Source organism: Aureobasidium pullulans (genome assembly GCF_000721785.1).
Source record: "Aureobasidium pullulans EXF-150 unplaced genomic scaffold scaffold_1, whole genome shotgun sequence".
Taxonomy (NCBI): Eukaryota; Fungi; Ascomycota; class Dothideomycetes; order Dothideales; family Saccotheciaceae; genus Aureobasidium; species Aureobasidium pullulans.
Genome location: NW_021941021.1, coordinates 1,625,099 through 1,650,142, shown reverse-complemented (window position 1 = coordinate 1,650,142; position 25,044 = coordinate 1,625,099). Strand labels below are relative to the sequence as shown.

The 25,044-nt window shown below is 49.9% G+C and overlaps 9 protein-coding genes across 9 annotated transcripts; 4 read left to right on the top strand and 5 right to left on the bottom strand.

Moving 5' to 3' along the window:
• Positions 1-681: 681 nt before the first annotated feature.
• Positions 682-3,587, top strand: M438DRAFT_262323 (uncharacterized protein; the record flags this gene model as incomplete). The annotated part of the gene is made up of 4 exons (XM_029899809.1): positions 682-1,047; positions 1,110-2,075; positions 2,131-2,910; positions 2,964-3,587. The coding sequence occupies 4 exons, from the start codon at positions 682-684 to the stop codon at positions 3,585-3,587; spliced, it is 2,736 nt and encodes a 911-aa protein (XP_029765927.1).
• Positions 3,588-3,704: 117 nt separating this feature from the next.
• Positions 3,705-5,504, bottom strand: M438DRAFT_379809 (uncharacterized protein). The gene is made up of 3 exons (XM_029908875.1): positions 4,949-5,504; positions 4,409-4,877; positions 3,705-4,303 (listed from the first exon to the last, which is right to left on the bottom strand). Exons 1-3 carry the CDS (start codon positions 5,490-5,492, stop codon positions 3,823-3,825), a joined length of 1,494 nt encoding a protein of 497 aa, XP_029765926.1. The 5' UTR covers positions 5,493-5,504; the 3' UTR covers positions 3,705-3,822.
• Positions 5,505-5,854: 350 nt separating this feature from the next.
• On the top strand, positions 5,855-6,512 carry M438DRAFT_13402 (DNA-binding TFAR19-related protein). Its single transcript, XM_029898843.1, has 3 exons — positions 5,855-5,975; positions 6,041-6,131; positions 6,198-6,512. Exons 1-3 carry the CDS (start codon positions 5,952-5,954, stop codon positions 6,473-6,475), a joined length of 393 nt encoding a protein of 130 aa, XP_029765925.1. The 5' UTR covers positions 5,855-5,951; the 3' UTR covers positions 6,476-6,512.
• Positions 6,513-8,736: 2,224 nt separating this feature from the next.
• On the bottom strand, positions 8,737-9,827 carry M438DRAFT_262215 (Pkinase-domain-containing protein; the record flags this gene model as incomplete). The annotated part of the gene is made up of 3 exons (XM_029899801.1): positions 8,737-9,115; positions 9,171-9,424; positions 9,480-9,827. The coding sequence occupies 3 exons, from the start codon at positions 9,825-9,827 to the stop codon at positions 8,737-8,739; spliced, it is 981 nt and encodes a 326-aa protein (XP_029765924.1).
• A 1,849-nt stretch (positions 9,828-11,676) lies between these two features.
• Positions 11,677-13,794, bottom strand: M438DRAFT_351110 (uncharacterized protein; the record flags this gene model as incomplete). The annotated part of the gene is made up of 3 exons (XM_029906694.1): positions 11,677-11,679; positions 11,792-11,848; positions 11,923-13,794. 3 exons carry the CDS (start codon positions 13,792-13,794, stop codon positions 11,677-11,679), a joined length of 1,932 nt encoding a protein of 643 aa, XP_029765923.1.
• A 1,796-nt stretch (positions 13,795-15,590) lies between these two features.
• M438DRAFT_370832 (uncharacterized protein) lies at positions 15,591-18,250 on the bottom strand (the record flags this gene model as incomplete). Its single annotated transcript, XM_029908215.1, has 2 exons — positions 15,591-18,182; positions 18,242-18,250. 2 exons carry the CDS (start codon positions 18,248-18,250, stop codon positions 15,591-15,593), a joined length of 2,601 nt encoding a protein of 866 aa, XP_029765922.1.
• Positions 18,251-18,536: 286 nt separating this feature from the next.
• On the top strand, positions 18,537-20,617 carry M438DRAFT_330711 (uncharacterized protein; the record flags this gene model as incomplete). The annotated part of the gene is made up of 2 exons (XM_029903347.1): positions 18,537-18,741; positions 18,792-20,617. 2 exons carry the CDS (start codon positions 18,537-18,539, stop codon positions 20,615-20,617), a joined length of 2,031 nt encoding a protein of 676 aa, XP_029765921.1.
• A 475-nt stretch (positions 20,618-21,092) lies between these two features.
• On the top strand, positions 21,093-22,345 carry M438DRAFT_330710 (transaldolase; the record flags this gene model as incomplete). Its single annotated transcript, XM_029903346.1, has 5 exons — positions 21,093-21,168; positions 21,233-21,276; positions 21,336-21,467; positions 21,523-21,863; positions 21,931-22,345. The coding sequence occupies 5 exons, from the start codon at positions 21,093-21,095 to the stop codon at positions 22,343-22,345; spliced, it is 1,008 nt and encodes a 335-aa protein (XP_029765920.1).
• A 137-nt stretch (positions 22,346-22,482) lies between these two features.
• On the bottom strand, positions 22,483-24,962 carry M438DRAFT_379790 (cyclohexanone monooxygenase). The gene is made up of 4 exons (XM_029908874.1): positions 24,465-24,962; positions 23,883-24,407; positions 23,221-23,826; positions 22,483-23,134 (listed from the first exon to the last, which is right to left on the bottom strand). Exons 1-4 carry the CDS (start codon positions 24,553-24,555, stop codon positions 22,620-22,622), a joined length of 1,737 nt encoding a protein of 578 aa, XP_029765919.1. The 5' UTR covers positions 24,556-24,962; the 3' UTR covers positions 22,483-22,619.
• Between the last annotated feature and the right edge of the window lie 82 nt (positions 24,963-25,044).

Genomic DNA, 25,044 nt, shown 5'->3' with positions numbered 1-25,044 from the left:
TATACGACGGGATTTGGCGGCTCATCGGATAAACAGACGGAGGAATTGCCTATCACTTATCTCGGTCCTTAGCACCGAATTGTTTCAGGCCATGATGGCGATGGGCTTGGCCTGTATACGAGTACAAAGGAGCCGCGTCTTAGACTGTATACTTCATGCGACGACGGTAGGGGCGAAGTCGGTAGAAAAGGAGAAGTAGCTGTGGACAGAAAACGACATGTAGGACGAGATATGGAGGTGAGGTCCAAGAGCTGTCCAGTCACACCGCTCAGAGGGCGCTTGGCACGGCAAGCGCAGGGTCTCGAAGCTTAATCATGAGGGTCATCTGCACATTTAGAACAGGCGTGCAGCAAGAAGCGTAGAAAAACATGAGCGGCTTTGACGATTGGCAGCTTGAGCGATAAGCCAGGAGTGCCCCTTGAGACGTCCTTCATGTCATGAGCCCCCCGGATCGAGTCCGAATGATCATCTGCCAAGGCTCCACTGGCCCATCGCGTCAGAGGGCACAGTGAATAGTCAGGTAGCGACTCGAGGATAGCCAGCGGTCAAGGGGCCACTGATTCTTACTCATCTCCGGACTGTGGCCTACATCTTGTCCAACACCCTCGAAGCTGCTGCATCTCGGCAGACATGGTGCTTCCTCGTACATATATGCACATGCAATAACTTTCTTAACCCCTAATGCCGAAATCTGTAGCCTCGCACTATGCGTACGACGCAGACGCCTTTGACGATGATGACACGCCGGGCACTCCCAGGAGTAGCAGAGGCAGCACCATCAGACGACATGGGAGACGCCTCGCATCCGACTGGGACTTGAAGAGCCGCCTTCCCTCACGACTAATTCTCGATGATCACGCTTCCTTGCTGGACAACCCTGATGGCCGACCCTCATACCGCGCTGTTGCATCAGCACCGCAATCGCCGAGAAAGACTTTCAAGAGACGGAATAGCGCCCCAGGCAGTGAACGACGTTCGGGGACCCTAGGTTCGCGAGTCGCAAAAGCTCTTGGAGCCGAAGCGAATATTGTCGAAGGTATGCATTGTGTCTCGTGAGCCCTGCTGCCTGACTCTCATTGACTTTGACCGCAGAGGACAACCAGCAAAAGTTATCCGATTCCATCTACTACGACGACCGCGTGTGGTACGATCAATACACGAGTACCGACTGGGTACAGGACAGCATAAGCGATGCCTTCCGCTTGAAAGAGTTGCGTAGCCGTAAAGGCTTCAGGGGCAGGGCCGAGGGCTTGTTCGATTCCGCCCAGGGCTGGATACTGGTCGCCCTGATTGGATGTGTCACTGCTGGAATCGCTTATATTGTCGACGTCTCGGAGTCTGTCATCTTCGATTTAAAGACGGGATACTGTTCTCATGCATGGTACTACGGAAAGAAAAGCTGCTGTGGAGGCGCCAGTACCTGCGACCAATGGTCTCGCTGGTCATTGCATCTTACCCCTGGCCCAGAGGAGAACGGATGGTTCGACTATGCGGCTTTCGTCTTCTGGGTGATATTCCTGTCTATAGCAGCTTGTCTGATCACCCTACAGACAAAGACTGTTATCAGCTCAGCCATTAGTCTATCTACACTCGACGAGAACCTCGCAGCGCAAGCCCCGGCTTCCGGCGAAGCGAGAAAAGACAGTATTGGAAGTCCCATGGGTCGCTTTGCCAAAGCCGCGCAACGGCCTCCGATGGTCTACTATCCTGCCGCAGGAAGTGGTGTGGCTGAGGTAAAAGTCATTCTCAGTGGTTTCATCATCCGCGGATATCTGGGTCTCCGAACTCTTATATTCAAGACTTTGGGATTGATCTTGAGTGTTGCTTCTGGTCTCTCACTTGGCAAAGAGGGTCCTTTTGTTCACATCGCCACCTGTGTTGGCAATGTAGCATGTCGTATGTTCGAAAAGTACCACGTTAATGACGCCAAGCGACGAGAGATTCTTAGTGCTAGTGCCGCAAGTGGCGTTGCTGTTGCATTTGGCTCTCCAATCGGTGGTGTTCTCTTCAGCTTGGAGGAAGTCAGCTACTACTTTCCTCCGAAGACATTGTTCAGAACTTTCTTCTGCTGTATCGTAAGTCCGCTTGTTTGTCCGGTTCTGGAAGAAAGGCTAATCCGCATATCCACAGGCTGCAGCGTTGTCTCTAAAGTTCCTTAATCCCTACGGAACTAACAAGATTGTCCTCTTCGAAGTTCGCTATTTGACAGATTGGCAGTTCTTCGAGATGATCATCTTTATACTTCTGGGCGTCCTCGGCGGTACTCTCGGAGCACTGTTCATCAAGGCTTCTCGTCTTTGGGCAACTACATTCAGGCGTATCCCTAGTATCAAGAAGTACCCGGTGCTCGAAGTTTTCATAGTCGCTCTGGTCACCGGACTCGTCAGCTTCTGGAACAGATACACGCGGATCCCTGTCTCAGAGCTGTTATTTGAGCTGGCAAGTCCTTGTAACAGCTTCAGCTCTTCCGGTTATGGTCTCTGTCCTACTGAGGAAAATATTCCCAATGTTATTGGATACCTCTGCATAGCATTCGTCATCAAGTCAGCACTAACAGTGGTGACCTTTGGTATCAAACTGCCAGCAGGTATATATGTGCCATCGATGGTGGTCGGTGGCCTTCTGGGACGTATTGTTGGTCACACAGTACAGTTTCTTACTTTGAAGTATCCACAACTTGAGATTTTCGGCAACTGCCCTGCGAATGGTAATCCGGAATCTTGCGTCGTGCCAGGCGTATACGCTCTTGTTGCAGCTGGAGCTACGATGACTGGTGTAACGAGACTTTCAGTCACTTTGGCAGTCATTCTATTCGAGCTGACCGGTTCTTTGGAGCACGTTCTTCCTTTCTCGATTGGTGTTCTGGTATCGAAATGGACAGCTGATGCGTTGGAGCCTCTGAGTATCTATGTGAGTTGTCTGTTGCTAATCACAAATCCGAATCCGGCTAACACAATCAACAGGATCTACTCACCGACATGAACTCCTACCCATACCTCGATGCCAAATCCCACCCACCTTTCCTCGGCGACCTTGGCGATATAACTCACGAACCCAACCCAAAGCGTCTCATCGACATTTCCTCATCTCCCTTTGTCCACTCCCATCAGCTTCGCGCCAAACTCGAATACATGCACATGGCCGGTGAATTAGATGGCGGTCTGCCAATTATCAAAAATGACGTTCTCGTCGGCATAATCCCCGGCCCCGATCTCGAATTCGCCCTCGACCATCTCAGCGAAGACGATGCAGAAAACGCAATGTGCTATCTCGGTCGCCCAGCCTCGCGTTACTCTGCGGATTCCGGCTCTCCATCCGAATCCATGAACATCCTCGAGTCATCTGATGCAGAAATCGGGCGTGGGTTGCGCGACGGCGAGTTGGACTTTTCCTCATGTGTGGATCCATCACCTATGGCTTTGGATATCAAGTCTCCGCTTGAATTAGTCTTTGAGTGTTTTTCGAAGCTCGGGTTGAGGTATATCTGTGTTTTGGATGGGGGTAAATTCAAGGGATTGGTGCATAAGAAGGCGTTTGTGCGTTATGTCAAGGAATTGGAGCATCAGGAGAGGAAGGGGGAGCATTGATCTTTGGATTTCAACACCTCGGTGTTTCGTTTTGATCTGATACACAAACGCAATGATGATGGAGGGAAGAGAAGTAGAAGAGGACGACTAGGCAACATGAATTAATGAATTTCGAGATTTTACTGTGAACATTTAAGATACGACCATGTGGCTACGCTAAACGTGAAACAACCAGACAAGCATAACCATACACACATTAGTTCATCAAACCCAACCCCCCATCTCACCAACACTCCTAATACCCCTGCTGCTTTCTCCATTTCCCCTCCCACCCAGGAAAATAAGGATACTCATCCAACGTCTGCACCTCCCACCCCTCTTCCACAACACCTTTTCTCACCTGCTCCCTCTCCATCTCCTCCAACGCAGGCACAACCACATGCTCCGTATGCCACGTCCCCTTATACTCCATCAATTCCCTCTTCCCTTCTCTGATCACTTTCAACAGCAAACCGGGTATATACGCTTCCTCCGCAAAGGAAGCCACCGGTGTGAATAGGCATTTGAAATTGAACACCACGGCGCCGGAGAGGGGCAGGCGGCGCAGGGTTTGCCAATCTACGCGCAGGTTTGTGCGGGAGAGAGGGAGAGAAGGGTCCTGGTGGTCTCGCAGGGAGAAGTGGGGGTGGGAGGGTGGCATGAAGAGGGGTTCGTCTATTTCCAAACCCCAGGAACCTCGTTGGATTGGTTTGTCTGTGGGGAGTTTGGCGAAGAATCTGTAATGCGTGACGTGACATATATCAGTACTGGTTTTGGATGTGTGCAAAGAAGTAGAGAAATAGCGGCAAAAGGGGAAAGGGGAGGAAAGAGATGGAACACACCTATCCATTGAAAATTCCATCTTTTCCTTGTAATCGGGAATAGGCTTGTGGATATCCTTGAGATCCATGCCGATTTTACTGGCGACACTCCAGCCCAGACTACTGCAAACAACACCGGCTCTGAAACTATAATATCCCGTCTCTGGATTCCTCAACACGATAGCAAAGTCTTCAGGGATATTGTTCAACAACACCTCTAAAGGATCCATCTCTTTGAGATTTGTAGTTGTGTTGAGGATGTTATTGTGGAAGAGGAGGTTGCGGGCATCGATGGAGAAGTGGGCAGGGTATCGAGAGCAGAGGAATTGCAAACACATTTCCATGAGTTCTTTACATGCGATTTCCGAACCGGGCAGGGATTGGAGAATTTCTGAGCCGTGGGCGGTGTAAAGGTCTTGTCGTTGTTTTATACGTGAGGTGTAGGTTTTGTCTAGTTCGAGCCACCAGTCTGGTTCGAGTTTTTTGTATGCTTTTGAGAGAGAAGATTGTATTAGATGGTGTGTGCTGGGATAGGAGCAGAGGATGGAGGGTTTGACTTACACATTGTTTGGTGGTAGGCCCAGCGGATTGGTCGGTAGGGTCTAGCCATGGCGGTGTTGATGTTGAAATCGGTACAAGGTTTGGGCAGAGGGACACCACTGAGGGTGGCGTAATCTGGGAAGTTGCCCAATGCCTTGATTTCTTCCACGGTGAAACCAGTAGGGGTAGAGTATTTCTTGTATTCGGGAGCCAGCACATTGCGATCGTCTGGGAGAGGCTTGTCGGTGTTGTGAGGTAGTTCACTCAAGCCCTTGCCAGACTTTCCTCCGACACTGAATCTACTATCTGCGATTTCCGCGAGGGCAGGACGTCTGCAGGGAGGAATTGTGTCTTTGTATTCTTGACCAGGAGGAAGGGTATATTTCTCGGATAGTTCTCGTTTTGCTGGAGATGGAGATCTTGGAGGAGTCCATGATGGTCTACGTTGGAAATTGAGACCGAATCTGCTGGAAAGCAAGGCCCTTTGCTTCTCGTTCAGGGCGAAATATGATACAGTGATGATCACGAAGGTGATGCCAAGTATAGACAAGTAGAGACTCGCCATGCTTGTGGCTGCCAAGGAATATGGGTTTGAGATAAGAGATATACAACAGCCACAGCAGCGGCTATGAGACTGAATTGATGTAGTCAAACAAGAAGCAGGTACTTAGGATACACACAACTCTTATATGCAGTCTGATAGGAAGATTGAAACGAGATAGGTTCCGAGAGCGGAGAGAGACGGCGTAGTATGGCAGGAGGTCACGACTGTACCGACTTACCTTGCCTGATTTAGGGCCATGTACGTAGCAAGCCATCTCCAGTATCTATTGGAGGAGCAGCTCCAGTGCAAGGAGATAAGTGAGATAAGTCAGTCGTATCAGCAGGACCATCTGGGAATGGAAGTCCCGGCCTTGGCATACACTTCGCGGGGTTGCGAACGGCGGCAGCGAGGGGTCCAATCCCAAGCTCTGGACTTTTCGTCTCGAGAAAGATAAGGAAGTCAAAAAACAACATTCGAATCATGGGTGACGCAGATCTTGAACAGGTAAGTAAACACGACCATGATTGTGAAGCCTTGTCAGGAACAGATGATCTGACTTGGCGGTCTAGATTAGGCGTGCGCGCCTGCAAGAGATGCAGCAGCAGCAGGGCCAGTCGGGCGGTCAGGGTGGTGAGCAAGAGCAGAAGCAGCAGCGCGAAGGTGAGAGAGTGACATATGCTAGCTTCATATGTTACAGTGACTGATGTTGTGTTGCTACAGCCGAAGCACGCGCAAGCATTCTGTCGCAAATCCTCGAACCCGATGCCGCAGACCGTCTAGGACGTATCCGCCTCGTCAAGCAATCGCGCGCCGAAGATGTCGAGAACAGACTCATCATGCTGGCACGCAGTGGTCAACTCAAACAAAAGATCAGCGAGGCCCAACTCAAGGACATTCTGGCCGCCATGTCAGAGCAGCAAGAGAAGAAGGAGACTGTCAAGGTCTCGAGAAGAAAGGGAGGCTGGGATGATGATGATCTTGAGGATCTGTTGAACAGCGATTGAGCAGCCAACGTATGCTTTTCCGATCTCCTTCGACCTTACGGCGCCCGCCTCCTCGACCATCCGGAATCACCCATCAACAAAACCGAACACGCGACCACGAACAAATCTGTCGATTGCATCCGCCTGCATAGTCATACATGCCATCCCATCGAGCCGATGCTCTACCAAAAGATACCATACTTGAATCGAACATAAGAGCCTTGATCCAGTAATTCAGATATTCAAAATCTTGCTCCAGCGATGCGCCCTCCTTCTTCAGTCCTGATTTTTTGTGACATCCGGAAGCAAGAGCTTGGTGAAACTGGCGAGATTCATGAACGAGGCGAACGTTTCGACGAGAAGTAGAAACAAGAGTAGCCATTTCGCAAAGAAGGTCAGTCTCACACTGTCTATTTATTCGCTCGCACTTCTGAACAAGTAATCATATTCATTTCACTCTTACGTCTATGTGAGTCCTTAATTATACGCTGGAATATCAATCAACACATGTTCAACAACATCACCAAACGGATCAAACCGTCAAACAAACAGCAAAGCATCTCTAGCACTAGGCATGCACACCTGGCCGACGATATGACTTAACAGAAGGCACGATAGTTCCAACACCAGTCTGCTTTTACACCATTGCCCGACAGCCAATCACCAAACCCTCTCAACCTACCAAAACTACCTCAAACAAACCCTCTTCCCACGCGGCATTTCCAACCATTATATACCAAAAAGTTCTATCCTCTTTCAACAAGCAAATAAGCCGTGGTAGTGTAGTGGTTCAACACACCCGTGGTCTTAACACGACGCAGTCATTCGTTGTTACTCAACGTCGTGTCAGTCTAGATCCGAGGAGGTCGCGGATGGTGCTTTTCTTTTTTGCAAAACTGCTGTGTCTGTTGTTCGTTTTTGTTCGTCGCGTATCCAGTGTCCTGGTTCTTCGGTCGTTTTTGTCTTTGCTCTAGTGATTACCCTCGCTCTTGCAACAATACTTCTGCCTACTTCTTATTCCTCTGTTGTCGCTCACTGTAATCTTCGAGAGAGTTTCTTGATTGTGCTCGATCGTAAGTCTTACTCTGATGGGCTTGTGTTCACACCGCCGTTTCAACCACGATGCTCTTTGCCATATCCCTACCTGAATATTGTTCCATCATGTGCTTTTATTAACACGACACTATGTGCTTCTACTAACATCGCCACTACTATTCGTATCCCACTACGTTCGTCGAAACTATATATACGACATCTGCAATCCACTGTAATATCTCCCTCATAAGTTACAAATATCCTCCTTAACATGACAACATGGTTGCGATAATCCCCCTTTGCAAAATAGCAATCTAGCTTCAGTGAAAGATTGGGTAATCCTATACAGTGGCTTTTCAGTTTCTTCCATGATAGTAATGTGAGAATATGTGAGATTCTGAACAGAGGTTATAGAAAGGAGGTATAGGCAGTTGGGCATTGAGAAGAAGAAGAAGATATCGAGTTTTCTGAGCAGACATGTAATGCCATGCTATGCCATGTTATGCCATTTCATTTGTTTACCAAAAATACCTACTTTCCCCTTTTCATCACGGGCGAGTGCGGGACTTTATACAAGACGTTTATTGAAGCTCTTCCGTGTAAAGAACTTCGAGAGCACTGAAAATAAACCACGAGGGAAGTTCGCCGACGACGAGTGGCCGAATGAGAAGGTCTGGCAGAGGTTGGCGGCGTCAACACATGATGTCACCCACAAGCAGCCGAGAAGCAAATGTGCAAAATAAGGTAGGCGAGGAGAGTAATAAGAGAGGTTATGAGAATTGAAAACCGAACAAAGTGCTGGGTTTGTGAAAGATAAAAAAGTGTCCGGAGGTGGTGATGTTTTAGTGATGGAAATAATGATAGAAAATAAAAAGACGAGGAATTACAAAAATTGGTTGTCCAGATCTTAGGGAGGCTTGGAAATGTTGCTCTCTCTCTGTTTCCTGAGGGGGGGAACATGGAAAGCGAAATCCTCCCCTAAAACGAACTCCTCCTCCAATGGCCATTTCCACTTTCTTTGGGACACTGGCCTCTCTGATACTGTTCGTGAACACTTTCTCCTGTCTCGTTACAGGTCGTTGTCTCTGCCAGCTTGATCTGGCAATCGCGTTCGCTTCGTGTATGATGTTCTTTCCAAAGCATAATCTTGAACGCGCGTCTTTCGTTTAGAAGTCGGGGAAGAGGCGGCCGTGTCTGGAGAAGAAGAGAGTCAGTTGGTGCATGTCAGATGCGAAATTAGGATAGACTTACTGGTCATCGCCCGTGTTTCCATATGCTTCAGTCTCTTCGGGGTACTTGTCGAACAGACTGGCATCACCTTGACCACCCTTGACTGGGGGCACGTAAGGAGCATCTATATCCTTCTTGGCCAGTCTCTCCCAGGTGACCTCGGCGAACCAAGGGTGTTGCATGACATCCTTGCTGCCACCGTGCAAGTTACCAAGACGCTTGGTCAGATCGTGGGTGATGAGCTTGCTCAAAAGATCTTGAGCATCGGGGTGGACGTATGGAGGGTACTTGACTCTTCCGCGAAGAATGTTCTCGTAAATCTTGAGGGGACTGCCCGAGTCCCAGAAAGGTGTGAAACCGCAAAGCATTTCGAAGATGAGGATACCGAGCGACCACCTGGAAAAGCTTGTTAGTAGGAAGAATGGAGAGAGGCGGAAAGAAGCAAACTCACCAATCAACAGACTTGTTGTAACCCTTGGATGAAACGACCTCGGGAGCCAGGTAATCTGGAGTACCACAAAGAGTCCAGGTAATGTCAGGAACCTCCTTTGCGAAACCGAAATCGGTAATTTTGAGATGACCGTGTCTGTCGAGCAGCAAGTTCTCGGGCTTCAAATCACGGTAGATGATGTCCATCGAGTGCAAGTAGTCGAGAGCGAGCGTGACCTCGGCGGCGTAGAACTTAGCAACGGGGTTGGGGAATCTCTGCGCATTGGATTAGCCTTGTCGCAATGAGTCGGAGATGCAGATATGGACTCACTTGAGACTTGCGCAGCAAACTGAAGAGCTCACCACCCTCGATAAAGTCCATGACCATGTACAGGTTCTTGGAGTCCTGGAAAGTTCCCCAGAGCGTGATCAAGAAAGGATGCTTGACCTTCTGCAGCATGCGACGCTCGTCGTTGGTGTGCTCGACTTGCTTCATCTTGACGACTTGTTGCTTTTTGAGCACCTTGACGGCGTAGAAGCGCTGGTTATGCTTGGACTGGACCAGGTGGACACGTCCGAAACTGCCGGTACCAAGAGTGCGGTTGATGGTAAAGTCACTGAGCGTGTACTTGCCCTTTGTCTCGCGCACAGGGTTGCTGGTGGTCTTGGGCTTCTCCATGGCACCATTGGCCATGTAGGCAGAGTCGTGAGGGTTGTTGGGCTGTGCTGATGGTTGATTGATGAGGTTTTGGATGCTAGCAGCATTCTGCTGCTGCGAGGGCTGTGGTTGGGCTGGCTGTTGTTGCTGGTAGGCTTGCTGCGGCTGCTGAATGTGCGGTTGGGCCTGCTGTTGCTGGATGGGGTATGATTGTTGATGCTGCATGGGCTCGGGCGACTTCTGTTGGTCTTGCTTGCTGTGGGCAGACTGAGGAGGAGTCAATTCGGTCGAGGGAAGCGACGACTGAGGTTGGGCTTGAGATTGCGCAGGGGCTGTCGACGCTGCAGCTGAAGCACCAGTGGGAGCCCTGGATAAAGCGGGGCTCTGCTCCTTTTGCTGGGCCTGGGAAGCGCTGGTGGTATGGCTGAGCTTGGTGGGTGAGGTGGGCGACGCAAAGGTGCCCTTGACGGGGGACGTGGGCGAGGAGAGGTCGTCCTTGGTCTTCTTCTTCTTAAGGAAGCCGAGCGATGGCATTGTGTGAGATGGTGCTGCAAGTAACTCCGCGCCCCGCAGCTGTGCTGGAACAAAGCGTCTGAGACTCCGTGTCCTAATTTACCACAATGACGATGCAAAAGCCCGCCAATGGAAGTAGATCGACGCGAGCTGACTCTGTCCGGTTCACTGCAAGATGGCGCTGCTGTAGGGATGGCGTTGCCGATTCTAGGTGATGGTGATGGATAACAAGGTGCTGAAGCTGGAGCTGAAGCTGTGCGAGAGAGGTGAAGGAAAGCGAGATCAACCACAGAGTTAACTCTCCAGCAAGGAACTAAAGAGCTAGTGGAGCCTCTCGACAACGTCCGTTATGCGCGCATCCAGACTCGCTCAAAGGCAATGAGATCGTTGGAATGCGGGTACCACCGACAGGCTTGTGCTCGTATCAGAGATGGTCAATATCACAACTGTTCACATGCGTTTGACTCGACGGGACTGCAGCTTCTACACCATTGACAAGTTCATCAAGCTGTCTCTGTGCATGAGCTTCTCTTTACCCTGTCCAATTCATCCCTGCCCCTACCCGCCCGGTCTCATGACGACGTGGCCGAAACCCTCCATGTTTCCTTCTTCCCTCCACCCCGCAGCAATCAATTCGGCCGTTCGCGGCAAAGCCCCCGATCCGTCTCCCATTTCGTCTCGAGCTTTGCAACTTCGTCGACTAGGGAACAGCGATGTCTCAAGCCCCGTCTGTCCGTTTCACGTCCGCACCATGAATTGCCCTGAATATCGATGCCACCTACTCGCATCCCAACACCCTGCCCACGGAATAGATGCTTCCAAAAAGAACGGGGTTGCTTCTGTAGTGAAAACGATCTGAAGAGGTCCAAGCTTGCCCTTGTATGGTACCATCTTCCACTGCCAATAATACCATTTGTTATTCTACCCGCGTTGCTTATTGGGGGATCTCTTGCCAACCGTTCAACTATTGAACTTGCCCATCCTATTCCATGATCCTACATGTTGAATCCCACCTGCTGCTTCCTTCCTGCCATTTTCGAGCCTGATTGCCTTTTGTCGATCGGCCGAGGCCAAGCTACCACACCGCGCTTATTCTCTGTTGCTCGAACTGCTCGTTCCTCTTTGCAGCAAATTTTATACAGTGCGTCAGTCAATGTGGACAACCTATAGATTCACGAGTACTCGTATGCAAATGAAATTGTCATCAAGGTTGGGGGCAGTACAAGGCCAATGTTCAAAAAGTCCTATGTACAGTGCTAGCTCTACCAAGGCTATTGTTCGGGAGGAACATTTCAAGGCCTTTTTTTGACGTGAACCGAAACGGGTCGTGCCGCTGTTGAGAGCATTGCTTGACTGCTCACTATAACCTTGTCAGCAAATTATTCTATATATTCCAAGTGCTCCAGGCATGCCACATCACCCTGACAGGGAAGGCTCAAACATGTGGAGGCTCAAGAGGAAGAAGGACATACATGACTGAGCGTAAGAAACTCCTTTCTGGAATGATCAAATGAGATGAAGTTTCCTTTCTATACGGGGCTATCATCAGCCAAATGTAATGGTATATCTGTAGTGGGCACGCCAAAAGCTGCAGAAGACTTACCTGTGACAAGCAAATGCTCAATCGCATCACCCTATCGATCCTCACCTTGTTGGTACTGGGAAGCTCAAGAAGACGAGTTTCCTCGTCGTGTCTCTCGTCAAACCAGCCAGACACGAAATAATCCCGACACCACACCAAGCCACGCAGCAGGTAGTCTTCAGGCAATGGCTTTATAGCACCTTGCAGGAAGCTACCTCTTCGACCTGCATCCGCGACTCGGTCGTCGATAGGTTCGGTCTTGATGAAACTGTTTAGGTAGGCGACAATCTTCGCCCAGGGAATGCAATTCAGTACTTTTGAAACCAGGGCGGCTGGTCCGACCGCCAGGTTGTAGATGCTCCAGAGAAAAGCCAAGATGGTATGTACATGAGGGAGGACGTTGAAGTCTTTTTCTCGCGATAGAACCAGTGCGAATGTGTTTGAAAGGAGGTAGAGGGAGTCATCCAGTGTAGAATCAGTTATTGGTTTTCCAGAATCCTGTTGCAGATGCGTCTCAGCCGAAGGATTCAAGTGTATATCGACTGTCTCCATTACCTGTATCCCTTTTCTGTAAGCTTTTGATAAATGACTCTCAAAGTAGCCATAGCCAAAACACGCTGAGATGTTAGTAACGGCAATAAAGACGCCATGATCTTTCCACTTGAGTGCGTGTCGACGAATTTGGGTGTCGAGTCGTAGGTGATATGTAGAGACAACGACAGATAGCTGCGGCCCACAAGCTCGAGGTCTTGAAGCCAGCATCTTCGCATGCAGACAAAGGAACATGGAATCTGTTCCGTCCACATACGGTATCACTGCCCGTTCGGGCTCGACCTTCGCCAGTGGTGATAACAACGAAGAAAGAGACTCCATGGCAGACTCGAACGGCTGAACACAGGTCAACGCTCGGCAATAAAAGTATGCTTGCTGGATCACGTTCGGTCGCGCCAGTATGCCCAAGTGATGGTACAGTCTGCCCACATCTGGATTCCTGTTTGACGTCTTTGAATACCAATCACGAGCCACACCGCCCCATATTTCACGATCTCTCATGTCTAACTCTTCAACCGCCATTCTGTACCGCGCCAAGTCTCCGAGGCATTCGATCCAAGTATCTTCGAATGACGGGACTGTTTCATAGAGCAAAGCGACCGTTTGATAAGCCACATAGATGAACTGAAGCATGTAGTCAAGCGAATCTGGCAGACGACGTCGTAGTACTTCCAGAAACGAATGGATACCATGCTTCCACATTCGGGCCGGCATAGAATATTTGGTGGCCAGCTTTCGTAGAGAGGAACTGGTTGAGGGGTGCTGCGACGCAGACAAAAAGTCATGGTGTTCGTATAGCAAAGTTCGATGCACTGCAAATAGTGCCTGCCATTGATCAAAAGAAAGGTTCCCACTCGCGCTCACATGTGCATTATCCAGCTTGATGCATTTCGCTTCGACCATAACTAATGCAGCATAGATACCTTTGATTTCTGCTGTGAACTCATCTTGTGACATCAGCTCTGTTTGTCGCAGAGATCTTGGCCCATTCAGTCCTGGTATTGACTGCGCAATGTCGAGATATAGTTTCTCCGTCGGACGACGACGGCGCTTCAAGCCTTCTGAGAATGCCTCGGGTGTTCGCGGATCTTCTGGATCTGGGAACAACGAACGTCCTTCCGTAGCGCTGATTGATGCGTCGCTTGTCAATGGGGGGCACGCTGCGCAGTCTTCGGGAGTACTCTTCTTGATGTATTTCGATGCTGCGCAAGAAGTCCTGATGGCGATCCCTCTGTCGTAGTCTTTCGGATACATTGCCGTCACATCCGCAGCGCAAACTTCTGAGCTTGCCGGACGCTTTTTCGAGACTGGGCTCACCCTGGGTTCTGGATATATGGCCATTCTTTCATCAGCGTGTTCCAAGGATAATCGACCAAGTCTTGTGGCTGCCGTCGTATCGGATGGCGCTACTCGGAATGATGGAACTCGATTTTTTGTAGTCTTCATTTCGGCAGGAACTTTCAATGTTGGACCGGGTTTTGTGCGCTTCTGTGGTGACTTGCGGCCTGGGTCTTGGGCCCTAGAGCAAGTCAATCGAGTTGTTTCGAATTTTGGTCAAAGGAAGTGACCTAGGGATGTCTGCTCTAGTCAAGCTCTGGGTTGGATGGGGCTTGACACATACGGATAGACTGATAAGGCATTGCTGTGGAAGGGAGAAGTTATCCATTCTCCATCTTTGTTGTACGCTTTTCCCAAATCATGGTTCGACTTCGGATGCGCTCGCAGCGCACGAAGGCCATCATAGAATTCGGTTTCCTCCCCAATCTCGATACAACAAGAATCAAAAGAAGGCTTCAGTGGATCGCGGATTCGGCAGTGTAAGGATTCATGTGGATCCGCCATCACTATTAATTGATAGGAGATGTAGTTGCGACGTGGGAGACAGGCTTCTTAGCAGACTCATTCGTTTGTCCTGCTTCGGGTATTCCAATACAATATCGAAAAAGGCTGATTTCATGGAGATACAATTGTCAGTAATTACGCGGTAGACAGAGTGCGACGTGGCATCGACAAAGTTTCCACGTCACACAAGGTTGACCTGACACACGGGCACTCACCACGAACGGCCGAGAGAAAACTGGCGATAAAGACAGTGAGCAACCCAACAAGTACATGGTAGAGCAGGGGAATTGTTTATATGTGTGCACCGATAGTTGACTGGTCAACTCTTAATTTTCCAGGCAGACACACTAAGACGTATACCTGGTGGCTTGCTAAGGCAGGCAGACATGGTTTCCGAAGGATCGTCAAATCACGCCAAGATGCACCCAAGTGGGCGGGGTCTATGATATTCTATTGGACTTTTAAGAGGACTTTCTTCTGCACCGGTGTCATGTTCCTGAGTCGAAACGAAATATAACCTGCCGCATCTGCCTGTGCGACGTGAGATTGTTTCTTCAGCTCGTCTTTATCGCTTTTTAAGAACAATATCCAGAGGATGGAAGATCATGCGCATATTGTGCTGCCTTACGCCAGCCGGTCATGCAGCTTGTCACTGGTCACGCCATGGTTTACTTAGTCAAGTTTCAAGAGCGGCTACGAGCAAGTTGTGGTCCGAAGGGACGTTGGTAGTAATGGAGTGATCACAATGCATACATCTCTGGCAAAGCACGGTCTCACCGCACCTCTTTTTGATGACGAGGCAGCGTGACCATCCATTCCCGGCTCAAAGCCAGTCAAGTTTTCATGTCCGGTCAAACCTGTAGCATGTTACAGATCAGCCTTGATGAATAGCCTAACAATAATAAGTAAGCCGCAAGATCGTGGACAGTCTGCTGTGCAGCCGGGATCTTGTTTGCGCACAAGCACATCTGGAGCTCCGCGTCTGTGCATGTACTGCCATGGTAGTGCAGTTTTCAGGTGATCTGCTAACACATGCGTGAATATGGTTGCACACGAGGTGTCGCGATCCATCATGCACCTCGTCCGTCTCGGACGTCTTCGCAACGAGTCACGAAGTTCAATGTCGCCCTTCCCTGCAATATGTGTTGGAACCAACAAAATATGAGGATATCCGACAAGTAACCTTCAAGTAGAGCCAATATTTGCTCAAGAGACATGTACCGACTACCTGATGGTCTAAGGCGGACTTTCTTGCCTTCACCTGCGACGAATCGTTTCCTGGATTGTCCAGCTCATCATGTGAAGGCAACCTCTTCGAAGACGATCGCACGAGTTCTCATCACGGCAGCCAGTTCCAGAACGAAGTGCTGTAAGATGACTATGTTCGTCACGATATGGCTTAAAGTGGCTTCTCTGCTTTCGGGATCATCGCTGTCTCCCGTAGAAGCATGGGCCGTCGATCCTGCTGCGTACTCGAAAATCGTATTCTGCTCTGAGAGTTGGCCAGGATTGAAACGGATCTTGCTTCTCAGCATTTGCGCTTCGTTCTGTTTGGACTCGGTTTGTACTGAGAGATTCTCAGCTGGCCAACTCTCTTCCTCTGGCGACTCCGGCGGTGGTGGTCTGAATATTGAGTTCTGTTGCTGGCTCTGGGGTGTTTGCGGCAGAGAGCTAGATCTTGGCGGCACGCTTGACAAGGACCCATCTCTCACTCTCGCAGGCGTCGAAGAGCGGGAGATACTCGACTCACGCGATGATGATCTCTGCCTTGATCCTGCTTGAAGACGCTGTATCTGGCGGTTTTCGGTTGGCCGTGATGATTCGGTCGACTGCCTGTTGGAATTGGTAGAAACTTTGGGCTGAGTGATTAACTCCTCCCGACCAGCTCCACCCAATATTGCGACACGTTTCTCAATCAGATAATCAAGGATTGGGATATCAAGACGTATGCGATCGACCTGACCTCTCAAGGCGCGCAAAGTCGATGGCAATAGTGGGTCTTGAGAATCTTCTCGTCGCTGCTGCGAGTACACGGACTGCAGCAGACGGAGACTTGCAGCTTCTTCTTCGTCTAGACTAGAGTTGTCGAACGTCGGCTCAAGTGATGTCGCTTGATATTCTGTCCTCGGCACAGCAAGCCAACCATCAAGACCTACGTTCGCACATGACGCTAGACAAATTGTTGCTTCGGTCAAGGCGAGGTTGACGTCTACACTATTGGTCAAAAATGATCCAAAAAGATCGGTAATGGACTGGATGTAAGGATCGTGAGACAAGACCTTCAGGACGGAGGACTCTTCGGCAGTTTTGTTCGCCAATTGAACTTCGAGAGGAACAGTGATATCCTGGCAGGCGGTGGCATACGCCTCATCAACGTCAGGTTCACCACCAAGGTCAGTGGCGATCTGAACCAGACTATCAGTCTCGATGCAAAGCGCTTGAATGGTCCTCTTTTCTTCTGCTGATAGTGTTGACTTCGATTGCAGAAGAGTAGGTGTGGTATATTTGCGGTGCCTTGTCAGCATAACAGACGAAAGCTTCATAGCAGCAACGACTGTCTGAGGATTCTGGGATCTGACACCGTTGAGTATGAGATCGACCAGACTGAACAACGTAGGCTCAAATTTGTCTTCGTCACTTTGAGACTGAGATAACAACATAAGAGTGCTCTGCCGTCTTTGAACAGTAGGTGAAATAGGCTCCGACTGGGCATCGGGAATAGCCAAGAGATATTGTAGTATTAATCGCGTCAGATCGGGATGATCTAGAGATTCGAAGATGTTTGTGAGATAAGTGAGGACAGCGACGGAGGAACCCCCGTCAGTGTCAGAAGACTGAAGTAGTGACGGATATAAGAGTTGTTGCAGGAAGAGGATACGGAAATGGTCGAGAAGAGTAGTCTTGACACTTTCTGATTTGCAGTGTTCAAGAACATCTTGCCAGAAGGCAAGGTGTGATAGGAAGGTGGCCATGTGTGTAGCGTGTGTCGGTGAGAAGATGCTTTCAGTTGATGAAGTTTGCTGAGCGTCGACGTAGTCGGATAGAGCAAGAATCATGGGAAGACGATCATGGTCGTGTAGTATCGATAGCTCACGGCTCAGTTGACTGTACAGAGCTCCAAGACCCGAGGCCATCAGGGTTGGTAGGTCGCTTTCGATGATCCAATCTTCCAGGTGGGTAGAGTTGGAGACAGCCTCGAAGATGTAGAGCAGGCCAGTGCGAGCAAAGTCGCCGATGCGGCCATCATGGTGTATACGGTCGATCAAGAGGTAGCACAAGGGGAAGTCGTCCTTCTGAGTCTGGCCAGCGAAGTGATTGGGGTCTTTCTGCGAATCGTCCTTGGTGGCCGAGGACGAGAACCAGACTCCCAGGATGTTCGGTTGAATGCGAATTTTTGCAACGACAGCAAACAGTAGTTCGACTACATCGGCCTCGATGTCTTCTCCGTAGACGCCTGAGTTTGAGTCGATGACACGCAGAGCGAAGCGCATGAAGGATCTGGCAAAGGCGGCCGAGGCGACAAAATCTTCATCCTCGCTCTCGAGCAAGAGACTGAATAGAAGAGTGGCTTGGCGTACAAGGCGTTCATCGCGAGAAGTCGAAGCGGCACGAGCGACGACGCTGTAGACTTGGGAGGATTGGGCGAAGTTGAGACAGAGGTGTGGAGCAGGAGTACGGCTCTCTTCGGCGAGTAATGCGGTGATCTTCTGGAGGGAGGAATAGAGCTGGTCAAGGGCAGGGCCATGCGAGGCCAGGGTCTGCGGACGGCCACATAGTTGTAGGATGGGATTGTATGCTCGGCGGAATCGTTGTAGGCGTTGTTGCGGACTGGACGCTGCTGCCGTGGCAGACTTGTTGTTGCTCACGCCGCCAATGAGTTTCGTCCACTACGCAAGAGCAGTCAGCAAGCTGGGAGCAGAAGAGGACGCCAGGCCGAGTCACTCACAAAGTCCATGGAAAGTCTGCTGAAGGCCAGGTCGACTTTCTTCTTGACTGCTCGTGACTGCTTCAGCTTGTTTGCATGTGAATCTGAAACGGCAGGGGCTCGAAAGCACAAGCCATTTCCCCGGATTCCGATCATCGCTGACGTACATGGGAAAGTCTCCCGAGGTCGGTCAATCGCATACCGATATCATTGCATGTGCCTTTTTGCCTCATCTTGTACATCCTACCTTTCTTTTGTCATTTTGCTTATCTCTGTTCTGTTCCCACTATCCTAATCCGATACCCTTCCTTCCGTCATGGGCACTCTGACGGCTGAGATGCCTCGCTTGCCCGAGTATTGCGACCATAAACTACCTACCTCATGTCGCCTATCTTCGATCCCGAACTGCTGTGCTTGCGCTGATGAGCGACCACACCAATCGAGTTATTCGACCTATGTTGATGGTGTTGGTTTCGTCGCCAGGGGTGCCCGCTGGGATCGCTACTGTTGGCCTTGTTCCCGTACCAACATCTGTTCCATCCTGCCCAAGCTCGTTGCTAATTCCATACAGAGTTCTGGAGAAATCGTGTCGCTCAAACCAACCTACTCCCTACGCAAACTCGTATCCCTCAAACACCCGATCAGTCAGACTTCCTAGAACGATGGTACCAATTCTACAATGGCTATCGTACAGTCTCTCGCCATGATGGTGCCGAAGAAAGAGTTGCTGTCTTGGGCGAACGCTTCAGAGATGTCTCTCCCGGTCGTCTTCCGAGAACTTTGGACGAGCTAAGAGCTGGTCAAGAACGGAGTAATGCAGACCAGCCCCAGCACGTCGAAGTCATAAGAGATGAAGCTCCAGAAGGCCCTTCCCTTGAAGCTGTTCTCGATCAAATGTTTGACGAGGCTGAAGATGAACGACAGGAGGCCGACCAAGATCCTCCAGCTCTCATACACGCGCCATTTACATTCAACTCAAATGACAGCAGCAACAACTCTCGCGTCGCAGGCCAGGTTATGAGGCCTGCCCCATCAAGAAATCCTGAGTATCAGGCTCGTAGGATCTCAGCTCTCAGAAGAGAATTGCTTCGTATGAGAAATGGCATTGAGCGTGTCATATCTGGTCTTAGAGATCTAGGCGAGCCTATTCCCGATCATTCAGAGACCACTACTCGTCTCTCTGACCTGGGCAGGTCCCTCGAAGTCATGTCGGTCAGAGACTCGCCTTTATCAAGACAGTCAGATTCTGCGAGTCGTGAGTCACGCGCTCCTATAGTAGGCTCTGTCTATCGCGACCCTGAACTGGTCAACGTTCAACAACGCTTCGATGAAGCTCAGAGACAGCTCGAGCAAGCTCAGAGGTTCCGCGATCAATCAGCGATAGAATTCCAGCTCGCCCAGGCCAGCCAAACAGAGACGTCGGAGATCTTAGAGGGTGCAGAACTCGACCTGACTGAGCATAGAGAGCAGGTCTCTCAACTTCGTCGTGAACAGCGCACTGCTGAAAACTACGCTCGCCTTTTTGGTTCGCGTGAAGATATGGAAATTCAAGGTGCCGACTACGAAAGTCCTATCGGTGGATTGTTCACGCGAGCCTGGGACCGTTTCAGAGCTGCCGAGGGGGTCAGACAAGATGAGAGAACTTTGCGACAAGTCTTGGAGCATGAACAAATGGCCACCGGACCCTTGTTTTCCGGCAATAATGCAGAACCGAATCCAGCTGCCGACACTGTCTACGAGGACCGCTTGAACGAATATTACACTATGCTCAGGCAGCAAGACTGGACACAAAACAATAGAGAGAACACAGCAAACATTGGCACTGCTACTGACTCGAACCTTCCAAATGTTGAGGCGTCGGTCTCAGAGGCAGCGACACAGGCAACAGAGCCTTCGACCGAACCCGAATCATCCCAACAGATGACCACACTGGAAAGACTTTTGCGCAATACTCCTGAGCCGCAAAGAAGCTCTATCATCGCTCGAATGGAGCAGAATGGAACGGCTGCGGCTCTCCAACACCCTGACACTGGCAATACCATCGACGTCTGGCGACGTTTGCGCGATGCTTACGCACCCTTCCGTGGGAACTGGGAAGAAGAAAGTGAATCATCGGAAGATGAGGATCGTGCTAGAGGAGGCCTTGACGCGGAAGACTCTGGTCGCCCTGAGCCCAAGGAAGATGTTGACATGACACTCAAATTGGACTGCAAGATCTGCTACACCCAAACTGCCGATACTGCTTGTCTACCTTGTGGTCACTTGGTAATGTGTCAATGGTGCAGTGCACAGCATTCGCCTGTCATGCAACACGACAGAACAAGGCCACGTAAACCCGCCAACTGCCCAGTCTGTCGTAAGAAGATCAAGCAGAAGGTGCGCATTTACCGAGCGTGATCCACTCACACAGCAGACAAGACATTATTGACTAGGTACACGACATGTCGATAGCACGCTATAGAAACACAGCCGCTGTCTGGTCATCAATTTCAATGCCACTGTTGGCCAGTTCCTGATCGGTAACGTCCCCACATCCGTGCAACCTGTTGGTTCGAGATAGGCTTGCGTGTTCCATCGAGGCCAACGGTGAGTAATTGTCTCCACCACACGATCATTCATGCTTCATCAGCTGGTGGAGTAACAAGAACATGCTTCAGGGGCGCTCGGCAATGTTTCCTTCTAGACCGAGGAAGCTTTGTGGAACAGAATGTGGCGCACTCGGCCGAGCTCCCTTCCTCGTAAATTCTGGAAGGTAAAGCGACTTTAGCCGGGAGAATAGTCAGACTTAGAAAGACTTAAAAGAGAAGACAAGAGCCCTCGAGCACTTGAGAACATCTTGATCTGTTTGGACTACATTGACAACAGCAACACAATGGCAAACGAAAAGACGCTTCTTTCTGAGCTTCGTGCTCGTAGTGCAGTTGATTGTGATACCCTGGACGTGGAAGGTATGGCTTATATACATATTCAGACACCTAATGGTATTGCCATACTCACTTTATAACATCATAGTCGCCAAAGCATTGGGTCCCTTTGTTGATTGTACATCCAACCAGGTGAGAAAACATCAAGTGCGTCGACCAAAAGATTTCGATGCTGACATGAACATCACCAGGCCATCGTCAACGTCGAGTTGCAGAAACCCGAGAATGAGTCCCTCATCATCGAGTCAATTCAATTGGCCAAGCAGATGTACGAGCAGTATGCCTCTGAAGCAACTTTCGAGCAATTCGCCACAGAAGTCATGGTAAGCCAATCCGTATCAACAATATCAACACCTCAAATCTAACCACCTCCAAAAGGCAGTCAAACTCTCGGCAAGAATGATCCCTTACCTCGTCGGCCGCGCTCTCATCCAAACAAATCCCTACAATGCCTACTCCACCGCCGCCACAATCGCAAACGCCAAACGCATCATTGCAATTTACAAGACTGTGCTGCCATCTCACCCAAGCAACCGCGTCTGCATCAAAATCCCAAGCACTTGGGAAGGCATTGCCGCATGCAAAGTACTTGAGAGCGATGGTATCGTCACTCTAGCCACCACACTCTTCAGCTTAGAACAAGCAGCAGCAGCAGCACAAGCCAGATGCTCCTACATTGCCCCCTACGTCAACGAATTACCCGTACATTTCGTCCCTGGGTAAGCAACCCCCTCACTCCCAATTTCCTCCTCAATAGATGGTGTAGTACTAATCTGCAGCAAACAGCCACATCGACAACGACAAAGGCTTCACCCTAACCCGGTCCTGCCAAAACCTCTACACCCGCATCAACGCCAAAACCCTCGTCATGCCCGCCTCGTTGATTTCTGTGGCTGAATGTTTGCAAGTAAGCGGTGCCCACCACATCACCATTTCACCTCCTCTTCTTGCCGCTTTGGCCGCCACTCCCGCCCCTGCTATTTCTTCTACCTCCGCACCATTGTTTTTCGATCAAGTGGTACAAGGTGAGGAAGTGGGAGATGAGAAATTGATGGAAGATGTGAGGGAAGAGGCAAAATATAGGATCAGGTATACTAGACTCAAAGGTGGGCAAGCGGAGAAGAAATTGGTGGATGCGATTAATATTTTTGCGGATTGTCAGGATGGTAGTGAGGAGTTGGTGAAGAGATATTCTAAGTAGAGAGGTGTGTGGGATTTGGTAGATATGTATATTGTACATCTCGATGGAGGCTGCCTCTCATGTTGCGAGACTCGTGCATTGGTTACACACGGAGAGATCAGAAAAGGCAGACGCTGATGAAAACATTGACTCGCGTGGGAAGGTGTAGACAAGGAATACGGACAGAACAGAAGCAGTGCGACTCCCTTGCCTGTTTGTAGATATGAACCAGAGCAACAAGAGATAGAAGAATATACAGCCATACACTCATAAACCATTCAACATACCTCACCTCCTACCTCACTCTCAAATTACCCAACCACCTCCCACCCCCTCTACCAACCCACCCAGCCACAGCAACAGCAACCACCCCCACCACCCCCACAACACCCAAAACCTCATTACTAACAATCGACTCCTCCCTAACCCTCCCAATCCTACTCTCCCCCTTCCCCTCCAAACCCCCCTTCCCATCCCCCTCAATCTCATAGTCCTTCCAATCCACTTTCCCAGTAATCTCTTGATACTCCACAACATTTCCACTCCAATTATTAGTAATCAAACCATCATCGTTTTTATACCAGCTCTGACAATTCGGGTCCGCGAAAGCGGAGTTTTGGAGTTCGCGTTGGAGTCGGGAGTTGAATTCGATCATGCGGGAGGATTTGGGTCGGATGGAGAGGGAGAGGTTTTGTTTTCTGGCGGAGAGGATGGGGCAGATCAGGGCGTTGATGTAGCGGGATTGGGCTTCTATCATGAGGATTATGGAGTTGTGGCCGAGGTTTGTGTTTGGGCCGTAGAGCATGCCGACTACGACGACACACGCCACAGAGTCAGTAGATGCTAAACGAAGAAGGAGAGAGGAAGGGGGAGAAAAACATAAGAACAAAACTCACAATTCGGCATGTCCTCCACGGTGATCCCATAAAGAGCCTTTGCACCTCCTTTCCAAACTTCAGAGAGAGGTTTTCCGGCATACCCTCTCATCTCAATCGGATGCATGAAATCCAAAGTTTCGAACCCCGTGGCGCAAATGATGAGGTCGTAATCATCAACTCTTCCACCCTCAACTTCAATTCCAGAATTTGTGATGGCGGAGATCTTATCGGTGATCAGGTGAACATGCTCCTTTGTCAAAGTTGGATAATAATCATCACTGATGATAATCCTCTTACACCCTGGATTGTAATTCGGCTGCAACTTCTTCTTCATTTCTTCATCGTCGCCGAAAGCAGTATCCAGCATTTGTTTGTTCAGGGTGCGGATCTCTTCTGCTCCTAGCGAGGAAGTATCGCCGATGATGTGGTAGAAGGATTCGCGGAAATCCATCTGGAGGGCGCGTTTTCGCCACATCAAGGGAGGAACGTACTTGAAGAGACTTCTTGTCCAAGAGTGGATGGGAGCGTCCAGGCGGGGGGTCAGCCAGTTGGGTGTGCGTTGGTAGATTCCTACTTTTGCTGCGACTTTTGCGATTTCTGGGATTATTTGGACGGCGGTGGCGCCTGTAGTTGTTGTCATTGGATGAAGATCTATGGGCTGATGGATTTGATAAACATACCATTGCCGATGATAGCGATCTTCTTGTCTTTCAAGTCGTAACTCCAATCCCAACGAGCAGAATGCATAAGCTTGCCTTGGAACTCCTTCAACCCAGGAATCTGTGGCCACTTGGGTACATTCAATTGTCCCACAGCACTAACCAGGAAATCGGCACTGATATCGTACTCAGGGTTAAACTCAGCATCTTTACTCCCCTTCGCAGTGCTGACATGTATCCTCCATTTCTTTGCTTCGTCATCCCAAGTTGCATTTTCTACAGTGGTGTTGAAGCGAACGTGTTGGTATAGATTATACTCCTGTGCCACGCCCATCAGGTAGGATAGAATTTCCTCTTGACCCGGGTATTCGCGTGTCCAGGCATGATTTTGGGCGAATGAGTAGGAGTAGAGTTGGGACCAGACGTCACAGCAAGCGCCGGGGTATTTGTTGTCGTGCCAGGTACCGCCTACGCCGCTGCTCTTTTCGAGGATGATGAAGTTTTTGCAGTTGTTTTGTTTGACGAGATCGATAGCTGTGCACATGCCTGACGGTGCAAGTCAATGAATGATATTCTACAAGGGTAACGATGATTTGGATTTACCTGATATGCCTGCACCTATGATGACTACTGCTGCATTGGCATGGTCTTTGTTTCCAATTGGTACTTCGGGCCAGGGTTTATCTCCAATCATGATTTCTTGAGTACGAACGAGTTGAAGTCAAGCTCTGTTGTTTGTGATAGAAAGCAGAGTTCAATGTGAAAAGGGTAAGAGGCATCGTCGAATATGTATCGCGTGCCTCTTCGGATGTCAAACACCCGGACAGTGACATCTCTTCGGACAACCTGCCTTCATTGCAGCAACGATGTATTCACGAACGGATCGTCAACCTTGGTTTCCTATGGTGGTGTCAAAGAAGGTGGGGGTGAGGGTCTGAAGAAGAGGGGTTTGCCTTGTGTCCCCTCATTGAAGCCTCGGTCTTCCGAAAATGGTAATTTGTGATCTTGAATCTGGTGACACGACAACGAGAGATGTAGATTTACATTAGAAGTTTGTAATATGCATACATGAGATCCGGCATTCGAGTCATATTGTACTGACATTGTTTGTCGGAAGAGTTGCTGTTTCCAGATACCTGGCCAGGTCTGCCAAGAAACGACGTGGAAGATACCTACTCCCCTC

Excerpts from the sequence above, each read along its gene's own strand:
- M438DRAFT_379809 (XM_029908875.1), bottom strand. The coding sequence starts at position 5,492 with ATGGCGAGTCTCTACTTGTCTATACTTGGCATCACCTTCGTGATCATC. Across the intron at positions 4,878-4,948 it reads GGCCTACCACCAAACAATGT|CATACAAAAAACTCGAACCA; the intron begins GTAAGTCAAACC and ends CTCTCTCAAAAG. Across the intron at positions 4,304-4,408 it reads ATGGAATTTTCAATGGATAG|ATTCTTCGCCAAACTCCCCA; the intron begins GTGTGTTCCATC and ends CACGCATTACAG.
- M438DRAFT_13402 (XM_029898843.1), top strand. The coding sequence starts at position 5,952 with ATGGGTGACGCAGATCTTGAACAG. Across the intron at positions 5,976-6,040 it reads GTGACGCAGATCTTGAACAG|ATTAGGCGTGCGCGCCTGCA; the intron begins GTAAGTAAACAC and ends TTGGCGGTCTAG. Across the intron at positions 6,132-6,197 it reads GCAGAAGCAGCAGCGCGAAG|CACGCGCAAGCATTCTGTCG; the intron begins GTGAGAGAGTGA and ends CTACAGCCGAAG.
- M438DRAFT_379790 (XM_029908874.1), bottom strand. The coding sequence starts at position 24,555 with ATGATTGGAGATAAACCCTGGCCCGAAGTACCAATTGGAAACAAAGAC. Across the intron at positions 23,827-23,882 it reads GATCGCTATCATCGGCAATG|GCGCCACCGCCGTCCAAATA; the intron begins GTATGTTTATCA and ends CAACAACTACAG. Across the intron at positions 23,135-23,220 it reads CGTGGAGGACATGCCGAATT|TCGGCATGCTCTACGGCCCA; the intron begins GTGAGTTTTGTT and ends GTGTCGTCGTAG.